The sequence below is a fragment of the Homarus americanus genome, unplaced genomic scaffold (genome assembly GCF_018991925.1).
Source record: "Homarus americanus isolate GMGI-L3 unplaced genomic scaffold, GMGI_Hamer_2.0 scaffold31328, whole genome shotgun sequence".
Taxonomy (NCBI): domain Eukaryota; kingdom Metazoa; phylum Arthropoda; class Malacostraca; order Decapoda; family Nephropidae; genus Homarus; species Homarus americanus.
In genome coordinates, this window is record NW_024738309.1 from 40,143 (window position 1) to 58,768 (window position 18,626).

At 44.1% G+C, this 18,626-nt stretch overlaps 1 protein-coding gene across 1 annotated transcript; it reads left to right on the forward strand.

Moving 5' to 3' along the window:
• The first annotated feature begins 9,273 nt into the window (after nucleotides 1-9,273).
• LOC121874032 lies at nucleotides 9,274-11,384 on the forward strand. The gene is made up of 2 exons (XM_042377900.1): nucleotides 9,274-9,297; nucleotides 10,974-11,384. Exons 1-2 carry the CDS (start codon nucleotides 9,274-9,276, stop codon nucleotides 11,382-11,384), a joined length of 435 nt encoding a protein of 144 aa, XP_042233834.1.
• The last annotated feature ends 7,242 nt before the right edge of the window (nucleotides 11,385-18,626 follow it).

The window sequence follows — 18,626 nt, forward strand, 5'->3', positions numbered from 1 at the left end:
GGAGGCGTTCATGTAAGGGCGGCTGGGGGTCGACTGCTTCCTGTGTGCTTCCTCCCTGTTACACTTACCACTTATTTGTTGTGAAGTGTAAAGTGTTTGTTGTGAAGTGTAAAGTGTTTGTCGTGAAGTGTAAAGTGTTTGTTGTGAAGTGTAAAGTATTTGTCGTGAAGTGTAAAGTGTTTGTTGTGAAGTGTAAAGTGTTTGTTGTGAAGTGCAAAGTGTTTGTTGTAAAGTGTAAAGTGTTTGTTGTGAAGTGTAAAGTGTTTGTTAGTTGGCATCTCATCAATATTAGGAACCGCAGTTTATTTCACCTGAGGAGTAAACACCCGAATGCCAACCCAAGCCAACCCAATAAGATCCATCAGTTAAAGTTACCAGGTATTTGTAGTTTTGAAGAAGTCGTAGTTAGTTATACAGTGATTACTTGGGTATTTGTAGTTAGGAGGGAAATGTCACACAGGATTTCACATAACTACGAGAGGATTATGATTATTATTACATGTACAAAAACCGGAGTTGTGTTATCAATGTTACGAGTGTGTGTTATTGTAGTGCTGGGTGATTCTCGTAAATTACCGTGATTATAGTGAACGAGTCTTCAGGATTTGTAAACACAGGTTGGTGTCGTAAATTACCGTGATTTAACCTGAGTCTAGTCTTGGTGATTTTTACACTAAAACAGTGAAGTAAATAAACTCACTGTTGCCAGAATCGAGTAATACTTCATCCCAAGTACTGTATTATTTTCTCCGTGTACTGTTGTTTCTCGTGTCTAGTCTTGTGCAGTGTAGTGTATACAGTGTTGTTCCTTCACAGTAGTGTAGTGTATACAGTGTTGTTCCTTCAGTGTATTGTATAAAGAGTTGTTCCTTCAGAGTAGTGTAGTGCATACAGTGTTGTACCTTCAGAGTAGTGTAGTTTATACAGTGTTGTTCTTTCAGAGTAGTGTAGTGTATACAGTGTTGTTCCTTCAGTGTAGTGTAATGTATACAGTGTTGTTCCTTCAGAGTAGTGTAGTGTATACAGTGTTGTACCTTCAGAGTAGTGTAGTGTATACAGTGTTGTTCCTTCAGAGTAGTGTAGTGTATACAGTGTTGTTCCTTCAGAGTATTGTAGTGTATACAGTGCTGTACCTTCAGAGTAGTGTAGTGTATACAGTGTTGTTCCTTCAGAGTAGTGTAGTGTATACAGTGTTGTTTCTTCAGAATAGTGTAGTGTATACAGTGTTGTTTCTTCAGAGTAGTGTAGTGTATACAGTGTTGTTCCTTCAGAGTAGTGAGTGTATACAGTGTTGTTCCTTCAGAGTAGTGTAGCGTATACAGTGTTGTGTCTTCAGAGTAGTGTAGTGTATACAGTGTTGTACATTCAGTATAGTGTTTAAACTGCCCTTGAGTCTGGGTACTTGGGTGTTACCATGTCAAGTATGCCTCCGTGTTGTTATTCCTGCCTGCATCCTTCTCACCCACTCCCTCACTCCTGGAGGTCACTGTTTGGGCAACACTAACCTCCTCTCCTTGATTAGCCGCTAAACACAACACAGAACAAGTGGGGTTGTGGGTCGGGGGGTCACAGAGGTTGTGAGTAAGCTTTGGCAGCGGTACTTGGAGGTAAATACTCTTGAAGAAGGAGGAGGAGGATGTTGACCGAGGTGGGTGGTGGGTCATGATGGGGGGTTGTGTCGGCGACTACTTCCCTTTGTGGCCGCCCGCTGCAGCTGCACCCGAGAATAATATCTTTATTTGTATACCTTTTTTCTCATGATTTTATATATATTTTTAAGACTAATTTATCGTTAACGGGAGAATATAGCGTGAAAGTGTTATTATGTCTTTTTAAAAACTGGTATGTGATTATTTCAATGTCAGTCTGCCCAAGTAAATCGACGTTGAATTATGGGTAAGGAAGTGCCATATCGAATATTACCAACTTAGTGTGGTGTTTGGCCGAGCTCATCTGTCTGATTATATGTTATGTGAGGCGACTTAATTCCTTGCAGTACCCTGGAGTTACCACACTTAGGCACTGACGCAGTGATGTGTATAATGTTAGTACTGTCTTAAGTTACCAGTTGTAAAGCCGTACTGTGGAGTGTTAGTGACGTGGGGGTGTTAGTGACGTGTGGGGGGTGTTAGTGACATGTGGGGGGGTGTTAGTGACGTGGTAATACATCAGTGATGTCCTAGAAGAGAGAGAGGGGGGTGGGGGGCTGCCGTCATTTGATCTCAGTCTTACAGAAAATTGTTGATCCGTGAGCAGGTTTACTATGGCTTCAGGAGCAAGATGAACCAGGAGTGTCGAGGCTGCTGCTTCAGTTAATTCGAGTACACCAAGCCCAGTGTTCTGACTTTACCAGTTATTGAAGCTGTTATAACCACTCGACCCACGCACTCTCTCGGACCACACAAGGTTAAACTGAAGCTATGCTCTTAGTCTTAATGGAGAGGGAATGAAACGGAGTGAAGCGGCTTCGTTCAGATCAACACCACAGTCTCGATAACCCCAGACTCCCGTAATCAGGTAGACTTAATCCACACACACAAACATGATGTCGCTGTTGAAATGTATCGCCTCGTACTAATTAAGCCTCAATTGGGTGTCACCTGATCGTTGAAACATTTTTGTTATACTGTGCTCGTTACGGGACACGGCGAATTATTTTGTCCTTGTGTTAGCAGCCAGGATTGTAATATACAGTTAACGGATTTTCGGTTCTTTTGGTATTTTATTCGATATCGGATAATTTTATATACGGGTACCCGTAAATGATAAAATTCGCAAATATTGTTAATTGTAAGATATCGCGAAATTTTACAAACTCGTAAATGATAAAATTCGCGAATATTGTAAACTAGAAACACATTACACAGATACGTGATATTTCGTTCAGTCAGATCAGTGTTGGCGGGAATCTTAGGTACAAGTTGTGGAGAAAGAAATAACAGAATGCTTCTACTAACAGGAGTGAAAGTGAAGGAACGAATGAATGAAAATGAATGAAGAGTTAAGTGTGTGTTTGTGCTTCATTCCCGCCACCGACCATCAGATAGGGAAAGGTTTAATAGTGAAAGAAGAAGGAATAATGATGATGGACTTATATCAAGAGAACACGTAATCATTGTAGTCATGGTGTGTAAGAGAAGTATTTACGCTCCGTCACGAGAGAGTCATTTACATTGTCACGAGAGTCATTTACAATAGGTCACGAGAGAGTCATTTACACTATATCACGAGAGAGTCATTTACAATAGGTCACGAGAGTCTTTTACACTATGTCACGAAAGAGTCATTTACACTGTCACGAGAGAGTCGTTTACAATAGGTCACTGGGCTTTCATTTACATTGTGTTCTGGGGTTTAGTAATTTTCATTTGAGTTTGATGACGAAATTTAGTGAGATCTGGGATGTTGTGGTCGTAATTTACACGGGTTGTGGTTGTTATAACATAAGAACATAAGAAAATAGGAGTCTGCAATAGGCCGGTTGGCCTGTGCATGGCAGCTCCTGTCGAGAGTTACTACCACTCTCTATCATCCATGAATCTATCTAACCTCTTTTTGAAACTTTCCAGCGTTCCAGTACTTACTACAAAGTTGCTAAGCTTGTTCCACTCATCCACCACCCTATATAAATTTACACTAAGTAGAAAAAAGTTGATATTTGCATCTTGATTTACAGTGTATCATTATTTCATTTACATAAGTACCATGTAAATTGTAAGGGATTGTATCAGTGTTTTTCTCTGACCAGAAGTGAGTGAACAACTGTTGTTAATATTTACGTTGACTTTTGTCCCCGAGGAAGATAACTGTTCAATATTGTCACGGCTGCTGGATCCAATTATGACAAAAACAAATATTTAACGAACGAATATAAATGATAGTTTTCATTTACGAAAAATTTAGTCCCTAGATTTTTTCAGTGAACTCTTTGAAAGTTGACTTAGAGTAAGACCTGACTTTCATCTGACTCGGATGATTTATGACCCTTGATGCTGGTTCTTGTGACCCTAAGGCCTCTAAACTTAGTGACCTATCATCTCTTGTGACCTCACATTTCCATCGAATTTTCCTGGTCATTAAACAACATGACACCGCCCCAAAACATGATTTCATATTCACACTCAGTTGTGACTTACAGTGGGTCACACGGACGGACGGACGGACGGACGGACACTTACACAAACCGGAAGTTTAAGATCGTTTGCATAAACCACAGGGTGGGTCTGGCGGGGGGGGTCATGTTCCTTGGCTCGCTAAATGTCAAGTTAACGCATTGATCACGTGGTGCCCTCCTTCACGCCCAACAAGAAGTAAGTGACCCTCAGATGAATAAATTTTACACATCCTTGTAGTCTATTATGTTTGTTTCTCTTGGTCATTACTTAAGAGTGAAGGTGAGTGATGGCCAGGGTGTGGTGCTGTAGCTCGTCCTAGTTTATCTTATTACGTGTGGCTGCAGGAGTGGCGTGACCTTGGTGTATGGTAGGTATTACAGGTCGTTGGAGCTCATTAACCGTGATACCTTGCAGGAGGGCGTGAAGAGGTGAGGGAGCTCGGTGTATGGCCCACCTCCCAGGGTGGTCCTGTGAGGAGGTGCCCGTCACCCTGGATAACGATTGAAATTCCTCCACTTTACAGATTGACTTCGATAATAATTGAAAGTGATGCCTTGTTAACTGTTCATGACGTGCGTGAACCTGTGTAACTCTGCCTCACACGTAATGCTTTGACATGTGTGTTTGACCATATATTGCCCATGGGTAGGGAAGGTGACGGTGGGAAGGAAAACTGGGGTACGTACTCAGGAAGTTTGCTACTCAGAGAGGGTGTGGTTGAAGGCAACAAGGAGCGTGAGCCGTAAACAGTGGTCAGTGTTCTGGGATGGAAGGCAGCTGCTGCTGTGGTGGTGGGCGGGGCCAAGAAGGAGAACGGGGAGGATCTAAGAGGCCAGGGGGCGGGGCCAGGGTGTGGGCGAGGTCGCGGTCTGTGCGCGCAGGAGTGGAACAGTCGCCCGCGTGCCTCACCAGTGATCAGTCAGCCCTCCCTGTTGCTGCTACCCGGCCATCACCACAACACCGCCCGGCCATGGCTCTCACCACGCTGGTTCTCTGCTTAGCATTCTTCGCTCAAGGTACAGTGCCGGGCCTCCACACATGATCTCCTCTTACCGCTGGCATCTGACGTGATAACTCCCAGTTGAATAAGCATCTTTTGTATGGTCCTCAAAATGAACTATACTTGAACTTTGGGTATTATACAATGAATGAGCGTCTTTTATGTTCCTACAATGACTTACTACATTATATACTGCGGGTAGGGATGCACTAGTGGCTGTTACCGGCCACTTAATAGTATTCTTGTTGCAGCGACTGTAGTGTTATTGTGCCCCTCCTCCTCCTCCCTGCTGGGTACTGGTATAGTCTGCCCGACCATGTGATACTCTCCCTCACTGTCACTGCTCGGCCGTGTGTGTGTGTATGTGCGCGTTTGTGTGTGTTACTCCATACCATGTCACTCTTTCCCTCTCACTCCCGACCATGTGTCACTCTCCCTCTCCTCACTCCCGACCATGTGTCACTCTCCCTCTCACCCCCGACCATGTGTCACTCTCCTCTCACTCCCTGACCATGTGTCACTCTCCCTCTCACTCCCGACCAGTGTCACTCTCCTCCTCACTTCCGACCATGTGTCACTCTCCTCTCACTCCTGACCATGTGTCACTCTCCTCCCTCCGACCATGTGTCACTCTCCCTCTCACTTCCGACCATGTCACTCTCCCTCTCACTCCTGACCATGTGTCACCTCTCTCCCTGACCTCTCACTCCCGACTATGTGTCACTCTCCTCACTCCCGACCATGTGTCACTCTCCCTCTCACTCCCGACCATGTGTCACTCTCCCTCCTCCCGACCATGTGGTGTCACTCCCGACCACTCCTCCCTCTCTGCCATGTGTGTCACTCTCCCTCTCACTCTCCTCTCCCTCCGACCATGTGTCACTCTCTCTCACTTCCACATGTGTCCTCTCTCACTCCCGACCATGTGTCACTCTCCCTCTCCCTCCCGACCATGTGTCACTCTCCCTCTCACTCCCGACCATGTGTCACTCTCCCTCTCCCTCCCGACCATGTGTCACTCTCCCTCTCACTTCCGACCATGTGTCACACTCACTCATTCTCCCACAATTTTTTTCCTGTTATATTTTCTTCTTTTTTCTCGTTTTTTATTCCCATTTGGTCAATTGTTATTAATTTGTTTGCTCATTAGTTATTCATTATCTATTTTATTTATTTTATATTTTTTGTATCAGCTTTATTCATGATTTTTGTTTTTACTGCTTCACTCACTCACTCACTCACTGACGGAGAACCTTCTATTGCCGCGGTGAAATAGTAATTGTGTTCCCCCATATTATCTTTTTATCGCCTGTCGCCGCTTCCTTCTCTTAGTTTATCACACCTTGCCACTATCTTCAATCTCTAAATGAATAAAATCTTCCTTATCTTAATCTTACATTCTTCTCTCCCCCCCCCCACTGCCCCACCTTCGTTATCGCATATACACATCCTCTTCCTCCTCCTCCTCCTCTTACTACTACTATCGCCTGTCTCCTCCTTCTTCTTCTTCTTCTTCTTCTTCTTCTTCTTCTTCTTCTTCTTCTTCTTCTTCTTCTTCTTCTCCTCTCTCCTCATTCTCTTCTTCCTGTCTTCCTCCTCTTACTTTCCTCCTGTTCTCCTTCTCTTCTTCTTCTCCTCCTCTTTTCCGCACCATCACTTCCGAATCGTAGGCTGGTAACGTGTTGTGTGAGTGTGTTTTTTGAGTGTGCGAGTGTGTTTTTTGGGTGTGTGACTACGTTTATTGAGTATGTGACAGTGTTTTTGAGTAGAGTGTGTGAGTGCTTATAATTGTGATTGCTTGTAAATGCACATATGAGTAGACTAACAGTTCACTTTGTCACGTGTGTGTGATTTGATTTGATTTTGCCGCTTACAGCGGCTACTTTATTGTGCACCCCACACTCATCCTGTGAGCGGTAGCGCAAAAGGATTACAGAGTAGGGTTTACAAAGGGTCATAATAATTAACCCCCGTTGTCAGGATATTATGGCACTGAATGTTACACAGTATTTCATTTACATTATTTGTTTAGTTCTATACATAAAGGGTAACTTATTCACAAATGCGTGAGTACAGGCGTGTGAGGCAGTATGTCTGGCCTCACACTTTGTTATTCACATTTACGTGAGAGGTATTCAAGCACATTGCGTATTTGGTTCTGTACATGAGAATTGATATAGTTACTAAGTGCAAAAAAGTGGATACAATCTTAATATGTCGGCTGTCTTGCTAGATAGATTCATGGATGATAGAGAGTGGTAGTAACTCTCGACAGGAGCTGCCATGCACAGGCCAACCGGCCTATTGCAGACTCCTTATTTTCTTATGTTCTTATGTTCTTATTAGAGATGAAGTGTTGTGCCATTTCACACACAGTGTGCTTGGACCTGTCCCTAAAAGGTTCTATCTTCACACAGTCGAGGACATAGTGTTCAAGTGTGTGGCCATATGTCTGGCCACACACTTTACATTTAGTTTTGTTTACATCTGCTTGAGGAACATACTGCCAAAGGTACTTATATCCTAACCTTAATCTAGCGGTTACAACATCTTGTAATCTAGTGATCTTGTTACTTGCTCCAAATACATGTTTCACTTGATACATCTCATCATGGTAACCTATGGATCGACTAGTGCCTGTTTGCACTTGTCTACTTGCGTCAAACTCATCAATAAGTTCTTTCCTAATTACAGTTTTAAAAGTTCTTTTTGACAGACCCAAATTGTATTCAACGGTGTCTTTGTTAGACGTGAGTTTGGCGAGGGCATCAACTCTGTCATGTGTGTGTGTGTGTGTGTGTGTACATATGTGTGTGTGTGTGGGGAGTATATAAGCGAGCACACATATCGGTATCGGCCACGTAACATACATGAATTAGCGGTGATTTAATATGCGTCTCTGCACTACGCATTATACGCGTTCCATCGAGAGAGGAGAAATTAGCCCCGCGTAAAATAAATTGTTACCCAAGGCGAATAAATATATAGAGGCGAATAAACAGATACAGGCGAATGATCAGATATTGGCGAATAAACCGATACCGGCGAATAAACACACGCAGGCGAATATAGCCATGGGTAATATTATCACGAGTTATCTTAGCGATCGACTTAAATTCCCCCACACACCCACACCACCACACACCCCTACCCCCACACACCCATACCCCGACACCCCACACCACACACCCCTACACACCCACACCACACACCCCTACACACCCACACCACACACCCCTACACCACACACCCCTACACACCCACACCACACACACCCATACCACGCCCACACATCCCTCCACAGTGACATAATTCTAATAAGAGCTATAATAATTATGCTCTGCGCTTCATAATTCTAATACACGTAGGAATTAATTTACTGGGAATCACCTGAAGAATATTCACCCATAGCTTATTTCACTTGCAGATTAAGATTAACCTTTAGTCCTAACGCTAGGTTAGTGTTGGTTTGGTTGAGGTTAGGTTAGTGTTGGGTTAAGTGTTGGGTGGTGTGGTTAGGTTAGGTTAGTGTTGGTTTGGTTGAGATTAGGTTAGGTTAGTGTTTGGACTCATTAGGTTAGTGTTAGGTTGGTTGAGGTTAGGTTAGGTTAGCGTGGTTTAATCTTTAAGAGGTGAAATAAACTATAGCTGGAGATTCTTCAGACGAACCCTTGTTTGTGTGAGATAAAATGAAGAACAAAAAAACAAGGAAAAACAAAAACAAAACAAGGAAAAAACAAGGACAAAAAGGAAAAACAAAAACAAAATGGCTCTTATCTCCTGGAGCGCGACGGAGCGGGTAATTTCATGTGTTTTCATTAATAGATTATAAGCCTTCGTGTTTTCCTGTCCAGATAACTTATACGAATGATCTTAGAGGGTGTGGTGGTTATGTACGTGGTGGTGTAATGTACGTGGCGGTGTTAGGTACGTAACGCTGTAATGTGCATGGCGGTGTTATGTGCGTGACGAGGAAATGAACGAATGTTTATTGTTGGTGACTGGTACAGTACACCAACAATACACAGTACACGTCGCTGTGTTTACACCCACGTGAAAATTAAATGTATCGTCTATTCATACGTGTCTCCCGAGTGATACATTATCCCAAACACGTGTCACCCAATACCTACGTGGCTGTGAGACGTGTTAGCAGTCATGTGTCTCAATCAGCTGGCCAAGGTAGTCGGAACCTTGTAATTACACTGCCTGCTTGTTGTTATGCATGACATCACCTGAACACACCAGTTATTATGTTCTGTTCTCCAGGATATAATACAACCTTACCCTGATGTTTGTATATATATATATATATATATATATATATATATATATATATATATATATATATATATATATATATATATATATATATATATATATATATATATCATGTAGATCCACAATGAAAACGTGGATAAGATATATATTAATTGATGTATTTTAAAAATCCAATCTCCCGATATTTATATAAAGAATAATTTACATCATACCTCCCTGATGTATGTATGTTCAGTATGTATGTAAGTGTATATAAATTATCTATTAAAATATGAATCGCCCTGATGTATATGTATAAACAACGATTTATATGAAAGAAGTGAACATCTCCTATGTGTGTAATTATCTATTTATATTAGAAAGATTTGATGTTGTAGTTTATGAAGAAATATTAGCGAAAAGTCACCCGGCAGAGAAAGACATTAGCTATGAAACATATACATTGAAAATTAAATGGAAATATACCAACAAAGAAGCAATAAATTTGTTAGACAAGAGGATGAAAATTATAGGGTTGTTCTGACCTGACGCTGACGATAAGGAGGTGTGTTGCTGACGCCCTGCTCTGTGTTACACGGAGTCCTGACGTTTATTTACAGAGACAACTTAAGGAGATCGTCAGTATTGTCAGCACCCTGTTTGCAAATTATTTACAAAGATGCGATTTACAGAGGCTGGCATTAGAGTCACTATCAGTGTTTACAAGTTTATTTACAAAGACCTGGCAGCTAGTATCACTTGTTTATAAAGGCGCGATTTAAAAGAGCATAATGGAACTTTATGGAGGTCGTAAAGGCGTTTAACGAGATACTGAAATTCTATACTGGAAATATTGGTGTGACGGCTCGCGGCTCCACTAATATGAATGTAAAGCGACACGTCTTACCTCTGTAATTTCACTGTGACTTACCTGTGTAAACGGTAAAACATGCAATGATTAATGAGCACACACACACACACACACACACACACACACACACACACACACAGTGGACATGGATCGTGACGGTCCTTATGTACACGAAATCTGGAAAGTTAAAAATCCTAGAGAGGTTTAATGGAGTCTGTTATCAACCCGGGTAAATGCTCCGCTAATTTGGGTGGCCACTGTGCGGGGCTCACTAAACGTCAGAACACATTTCACGTTTTCTTTCCAACAAATGACTAACTGAAAATGTGTACAAAAAATGAGGACGGTGTTGTCTTGTATTACTGAGTGTTGTTGTTGTTGTTGTTTAAGTTGCGTCAGTCAGCTCTATACCTGTCGACCCTGATTATCTTCTTTTTTTTAATGACTGACTCACTCACTCACTCACTCACGAACTAATTGACTGACTGACTGACTGAATCGCTGAGAGAACTAATATTATCTTATATATCCAGTTATTATAATGCATCGTGACCAAAATACAAATGGGTTACTTTTGATTTTCTATTATAATTATGTAAAGATACAGTCTGATGGTGTACCTTAAAAAAACAAACAAACAATTCAAAATAAAAGATCATTGCGGTTAAGAATTTATCGTTAAAAGATTTAGATAAAAGGTTTTCAGAATCCTGCCTTCCTGGGGTAGAAATCAAGGGTGACGTCACACAGGAAAGACCACTGCTACGAGGACCACTGTTACGAGAACCACTGCTACGAGGACCACTGTTACGAGAACCACTGTTACGAGAACCACTGTTACGAGGACCACTGCTACGAGGACCACTGTTACGAGAACCACTGCTACGAGGACCACTGTTACGAGAACCACTGTTACGAGAACCACTGTTACGAGGACCACTGCTACGAGGACCACTGTTACGAGGACCACTGTTACGAGAACCACTGTTACGAGAACCACTGTTACGAGGACCACTGCTACGAGGACCACTGTTACGAGGACCACTGCTACGAGAACCACTGTTACGAGGACCACTGCTACGAGGACCACTGTTACGAGGTCCATAACATAACACGACAACAAACGACAACAAATTAATCCCATAATATTATAAACTTCCTGTAAGCTCTCTCTCTCTCTCTCTCTCTCTCTCTCTCTCTCTCTCTCTTATCTACTCATTCATTAGACAGACAGGCAGTTGGATGGATAGATGGATAACGAGTTCATTTGGATATTAATTTATTCATTCTATTGGTTGGTCGGTCGCAAACGTAACTACTCGTTAACATAATTACTCGCTAACATAACTACTCACTAGCGTAACTACTCGCTAACGTAACTACTCGCTAACATAACTACTCGCTAACGTAACTACTCACTAACATATCTACTCGCTAACATAACTACTCGCTAATGTAACTACTCACTAACGTAACTACTCGCTAACGTAACCAAGAGACACTGGTCTCTGCCCTCTCCTCCGGTCTGCCGCCGCTGTGAGAGACAAGAGGCGGCGCTATTGGCCTCTAGCAACCACCAATACCGAGTGCCGTGAGTGCCAGTATGTAGAGGCTGCTGGCACTGTTTACCACTCACCACCGTCAAGACTGTGACGAGTGAATATACTGGGTTAACGTTTGTGTTTTTGTGGGTACGTTGTTGGGTTTGTTTGTGTGGGTACGTGTTTTTGTGTTTGCGTGGGCACGTTGTTGGGTTTGTTTGTGTGGGTACGTATTTTTGTGTTTGCGTGGGCACGTTGTTGGGTTTGTTTGTGTGGGTACGTGTTTTTGTGTTTGCGTGGGCACGTTGTTGGGTTTGTTTGTGTGGGTACGTGTTTTTGTGTTTGCGTGGGCACGTTGTTGGGTTTGTTTGTGTGGGTACGTGTTTTTGTGTTTGCGTGGGCACGTTGTTGGGTTTGTTTGTGTGGGTACGTGTTTTTGTGTTTGCGTGGGCACGTTGTTGGGTTTGTTTATGTGGGTACATGTTTTTGTGTTTGTGTGTGTTTTTTTTGTGTTTGTGGGTACGTGTTTTGTGTTTGCGTGGGCACGTTGTTGGTTTGTTTATGTGGGTACGTGTTTTGTGTTTGCGGCACGTTGTTGGGTTTGTTTGTGTGGGTACGTTTTTGTGTTTGCGTGGGTACGTTGTTGGGTTTGTTTGTGTGGGTACGTGTTTTTGTGTTTGCGTGGGCACGTTGTTGGGTTTGTTTGTGTGGTACGTGTTTTTGTGTTTGCGGGCACGTTGTTGGGTTTGTTTGTGTGGGTACGTGTTTTTGTGTTTGCGTGGGCACGTTGTTGGGTTTGTTTAGTGGGTACGTGTTTTGTGTTTGCGTGGGTACGTTGTTGGGTTTGTTTGTGGGTACGTGTTTTGTGTTTGCGGGCACGTTGTTGGTTTGTTTTGTGGGTACGTGTTTTTGTGTTTGCGTGGCACGTTGTTGGGTTTGTTTGTGGGTGTTTTGTGTTTGCGTGACGTTGTTGGGTTTGTTTGTGGGTACGTGTTTTTGTGTTTGCTGGGTACGTTGTTGGGTTTGTTTGTGTGGGTACGTGTTTTTGTGTTTGCGTGGGCACGTTGTTGGGTTTGTTTGTGTGGGTACGTGTTTTTGTGTTTGCGTGGGCACGTTGTTGGGTTTGTTTGTGTGGGTACGTGTTTTTGTGTTTGCGTGGGCACGTTGTTGGGTTTGTTTATGTGGGTACATGTTTTTGTGTTTGTGTGTGTTTTTTTTGTGTTTGTTTTGTTTTTATGTTTTGTGGATACTTAATAAAACAGCATCAATGTGTTTATGATTTTGTTCGTAGTTTAGTTAATGTTCGGAGAATTTAATGTTCCTCTTGTGAGTATAATTTCCATCAGTCAAGTCAAGGTAGAGGTAAATATATACAGTAGATTGTTTAAAGGCAACTATCACGGTCACACCTCCCACATACCCATACCTCCCACATATCCACATCTCCGGACACCCACATCTCCCACACACCCACACCTTTCACATCTCCTCACACCCACACCTCCCACATCTCCGCACACCCACACACCCACACCTTCCGCACACCCACACCTTCTGCACACCCACACCTTCTGCACATCCACTTCTCCGCACACCCACACCTACTGCACACCCACATCTCCTGCACGCCCACACCTGCACGCCCACACTGACAACAAGAAGTAAATCGTAGCTGAGTTAGAGCATTTTTTCCTGGTTATTCATTTACTAAATATAATATTCTTGATAATCAGTGACGTCAGAGAGCATTAATGGCCTTTATGACATCACAATACGCTTATAGTTATGCCGTCAAAGTTTGTACAGCACAGATAATTTCCTATATGGCTCCGAAACTGTAATGCGATAAATGTAATTATAACCTTCATTACTTAGAGGATTTGATAATTCTTATTTTTTCTATACATCCCTCCCTCCCTCCATCCCACTTTCCCTCCCACTTTCCCTCCTACTCTCCCTCCTTCCCTTATCCCTCACTCCTCCCTCCCCTCCCTCTCTCCCTCACTCTCCTTCCTCCTCCTCCCTCCCCCTCCCTCCCTTCTCCCTCCTCACTCTCCCTCCCTCATCCTGTCCCTCCTCCTCCCTCCCTCCCTCCTTCTCTCCTCCCTCACTCTCCCTCACTCTCCCTTCCTCCTTCCTCCCTCCCTCCCCTTCCTTCTCCTCCTCCCCTCCTCCCCCCTCCTCCCTCACCTCCTCCTCCTCCTCCCTCCCTCCTTCTCCCTCACTCTCCCTCCCTTCCCTCCCTTCTCCCTCACTCTTCCTCCCTCACTTTTCCTCTCTCCTTCCCTCAAAGTTCAACAGGATGCACGAGTCATAAGCACACTGTCCGTACGTTCGTTTTAGATTTGATTTCCTCTCATTATTTTTCTTATTGCTGTTGTTGTTGTGGCGGCTTTTTGTGTTTGTTGAGTGAGTGAGAGTGTTGCTAGATCAAAGACTCTCTCGGTTAAAGTTGTTTTATAGGGTCAGGGTAGACAAGACTCCTCCCTAGGCTCTGTTATGTAGTCTTCTCTCCCTCCCTAGATCACTCTCTTAGCCTCCAGGGATTAAGTTAGGGCGAAGCTTATGATGTTTTACCGTAACTACATTAACGCCGAGTTGTCCGTACTCCGGCTCAGTCAGTCAGTCAGTCAGCCAGCCAGCCAGTCATGCAGTGTCAGTCTAGGATAGTGTGTGTGTGTGTGTGTGTTGAGGGAGGACTCAGGTAGGTGGAGCAGGTGACTACCCTCACCTGGCAGGACATCCATCTTTCTCTCCCCTTGTGGGAAGTAGTTAGTATGCTAATTAAACGACGATCTTGGCCTGGATGGGTGGGGGGATGAGGGGTGAGGGTGGGGAGGAAATCTCTTGGGCAGTGGGACGGATGGTGAGGAGGAAAGAGGGGGAAGGGTGTATTGATGTGGGGAGGAGGTCAGAATGTGTTGGTGTTGTGGAGGGGAGTGTGTGTGTTGGCGTTGGGGGGGCAGTGTGTGTTGGTGTTGTGGAGGGGGCAGTGTGTGTTGGTGTTGTGGAGGGGCAGAGTGTGTTGGTGTTGTAGAGGTCAGTGTGTGTTGGTGTTGGGGAGGGGCAGTGTGTGTTGGTGTTGTGGAGGGGGCAGAGTGTGTTGGTGTTGGTGGAGGAGGTCAGTGTGTGTTGGTGTTGGGGAGGAGGTCAGTGTGTGTTGGTGTTGTGGAAGGGGCAGTGTGTTGGTGTTGCGGAGGAGGTCAGTGTGTGTGGTGTTGGGGAGGAGGTCAGTGTGTGTGGTGTTGGGGAGGAGGTCAGTGTGTGTTGGTGTTGGGGAGGAGGTCAGTGTGTGGTGTTTGTGTGTGTTGGTGTTTGGGAGGAGGTCAGAGTGTGTTGGTGTTGTGGAAGGGGGCAGAGTGTGTTGGTGTTGTGGAGGGGCAGAGTGTGTTGGTGTTGGGGAGGAGGTCAGTGTGTGTTGGTGTTTGGGAGGAGGTCAGTGTGTGTTGGTGTTGTGGAGGGGCAGAGTGTGTTGGTGGGAGGAGGTCAGTGTGTGTTGGTGTTGGGGAGGAGGTCAGTGTGTGTGGTGTTGTGGAAGGGGCAGAGTGTGTTGGTGTTGGGGAGGGGGCAGTGTGTGTTGGTGTTGTGAGGGGGCAGTGTGTGTTGGTGTTGGGGAGGAGGTCAGTGTGGGTTGGTGTTGTAGAGGGGGCAGTGTGTGTTGGTGTTGTGGAAGGGGGCAGTGTGTGTTGGGGTTGGGGAGGAGGTCAGTGTGTGTTGGTGTTGTGGAGGGGCAGTGTGTGTTGGTGTTGTGGAGGGGGCAGAGTGTGTTGGTGTTGTGAAGGGGTGGGGGGGCAGTGTGTGGGGAGGAGGTCAGTGTGTGTTGGTGTTGTGGAGGGGCAGTGCGTGTTGGTGTTGTGGAGGTGGGGACAGTGTTGTGTTGGTGTTGGGGAGGGGGGCAGAGTGTGTTGGTGTTGTGGAGGGGGCCAGAGTGTGTCGGTGTTGTGGAGGAGGTGGGTGTGTGTTGGTGTTGGGGAGGATGGGTTTTCAGGAGTGCTGGTGGTGGTGGTAGAGAGGAGGAAGGAGTGTTATTCAGTTCACCAACCCTTCACCCAGGTACTCGGGGGTCACCATCAGCAAGGAAAGTAAACATGAACATAATGAAGTGATTTTTTTTCCATTTTTTCTCCTTATTTTGAGGATTTATTATTACATTCGACATAAATCATTATAATTAACACAATTAATGTATAAATCTAGGATGAACTAGAACTGGTTATCATCAGGCAGGTCAGGAAATCAGGAATTATACCAAGGTTGACCTCTTGAACGTAGGGAAGTGGTGTTTTGATGTGCCAGACTAACTTTTCGAGGTGTATTTATTTTTTAGAATATATTATGTAATTAGAAAAAAAAACATTGGGAAGATTAGTTGAAGATTTTGGACACGGGATAAGAGATTGGAAGGATTAGTTAAGATTCTAAACACGTGAATCATTTCTCTCTCTCTTTCTCTCTCTCTCTCTCTCTCTCTCTCTCTCTCTCTCTCTTGACTGAGAATCGACAGGTTTGTTATTTTTCAGTCATAGAACAGAAATAACTGAAGTTCAGCCGTTGAATATGAATTTTTTTTCATATCTTTCGTGTTTTGAACAACCATAGTGGAGAGGGTAGAGGAGTGGCGGGGGATACCTTTGGTGGTGTGGTGGTAATGGTGTGGTGATGTGGTTGTGGTAGATAGAGATAATAGTAGTGGTGCTGGTGGTAGAATGGTGGTGGTGTCGTGGTAGGTAGAGGTACTGTAATTATGGTGGCGGTGGTGGTAGGTATAATTGTGGTGGTACTGGTGGGAGTAGTTATGATATGATGGTAGTAGTGTGGTGACAGTGATGAAAGGCTAGATATGTTGGTAGTGGTAACAGGTAAAGAGTAGTGGTGAGTGTGTAGTGGGGTATAGTTTAGTGTTTTTTGTGGGGGTTTTACGGGAATTAGCCCACCCGGGCACAGGTCACTGACCCACATCGGGGCCTGGGGGGAGAAAATGTAATAATAATATTATTATTATTATTATTAATAATTCATAGTTAATAAAATTTTTAATAAAAAAAATAATAATAATATTAATAATAATAATAATAATAATAACAATAATAATAATAATAATAATGATAATAATAATAATAATAATAATAATAATAATAATAATAATAACAATAAAGAACCATAAAGAAATAAAAAACAAGATCAAAAGTGAGAAATATACTTAAGTATGGTGTGTTGTCAAAGTTAGAGAAACAATTGAGACTCTGCAATTGTGTGTAAATGAGGCAGAAAGTCAGATCAGCAACCTGGGACTTGGTCACAATTTTCGTGATGCCATATGGCAGCAGGGTCTACCATTAGACAACACATTATGCTTCCAATATCTTCCCAGGCGGTAGTACCTCCCTGTTTGATAGCTGCTTACTACTTACTACTCTAGTATAGTTGTATAGTGTAGTGTTATTGTTGTAGCTGTAGTTGTAGTGTAGTGTAGCTATAGCTGTTGTTGTAGTTTAGTGAAGTGGAGTTGTAATTATAGTGTAGCTGTAGTGTAGTGTAGCTATAGCTGTTATTGTAGTGTAGCTGTAGTGTAATGTAGCTGTAATTATAATGTAGCTGTAGTTGTAGTGTCGCTGTAGTTGTAGTGTAGCTGTAGTGGAGTGAAGATATAGCTGTTATTATAGTGTAGAGTAGCTGTAATTATAATGTAGTTGTAGTTGTATTAGTGTGTCGTGGAGCGCTTTTTCTCACACAAGGTCACCTCTGACGTCACTGTGCCAATTGAGATGGCTGACGGGTCCTCCAGGTAATGTTAACTGGCGATGCCTTGCACGTCACTGCTTATTAGCGACACCAAACACACGGGCAGGAGGCGCTGAATGGCGTGCTCTGAATGGTCATCTAGCCGTTATGGCGTCAGCAAGCAAGCAACCAATCAAATCATACTTGGGTAGAGTGTCACTATAACTACACTATGCACATTAATGACGTCATGGAATGCACCTACTGTCAGGAGCCAGCAGCCAACCCACTTGAACACTATCTCCTCGACTGCGAAGTCACACAAAGTCTCCGAAACAGAACTCAAAACTCCCAAGAAGCACACACAACACCAGCGGCCACTCTAACCCGAAAGGCCCACACAGACCACATTCACCACCTTCTCCGGGTCATCACACGATACCCACCACCCAGATAGTTTAGAAAGTATCCTCTCCCAGCAAGTGCGGACCCCAGTTCAGGGGGCGCGCCACTCCGAAACTGACCACTTCCAAGAGTGGGGGTTGGTGGTAAGCGTCCACTGATCGGGGGTCCGCTCACACTTGCAGCCTGTAGTATCCTTTCATATCTGCAGGTAGGACAACCTCCAATCCCAAATCCGGTCTGGCTGCTCCAGGAGCTCCAGCCGGAACCACCAGACGGGCCGCCTATAGGCAAAGGCCCGTGTCGGACTACGGTCCAACAATCTCAACAACAACAACATAATCTATACCCCATTACACATACACTACAATACACATACACACACGCACGCACGCACGCACACTACACTACAATACGCACACACACGCACGCACGCACATACGTTTAAGGTGTAAAAGCTGTCGCCTACACAACAACCACACCCTAAGTTAAAGAGCTGCATGACCCAGTGTCAAGGAATAGTCCGAGACGACCGGACAACTCGCTAACTGCACTGGCTAACCATTACCCCGGCATACAATTCGCAAATCGATTAACATCCAGGTTCCCAATTACTGCTGGGTAGACAGAGGCAAATGGTGTAAAGAAACTTGCCCATAGTTTCACCCTGCCCGGGGATCGAACCCGGGTCCGCTTGGTTGCTAGACGAGCATACT

Coding starts and splice junctions, on each gene's coding strand:
- LOC121874032 (XM_042377900.1), top strand. CDS start 9,274: ATGTGTCTCAATCAGCTGGCCAAG. Junction 9,298..10,973: donor GTCTCAATCAGCTGGCCAAG/GTAGTCGGAACC, acceptor TTCCTGGGGTAG/AAATCAAGGGTGACGTCACA.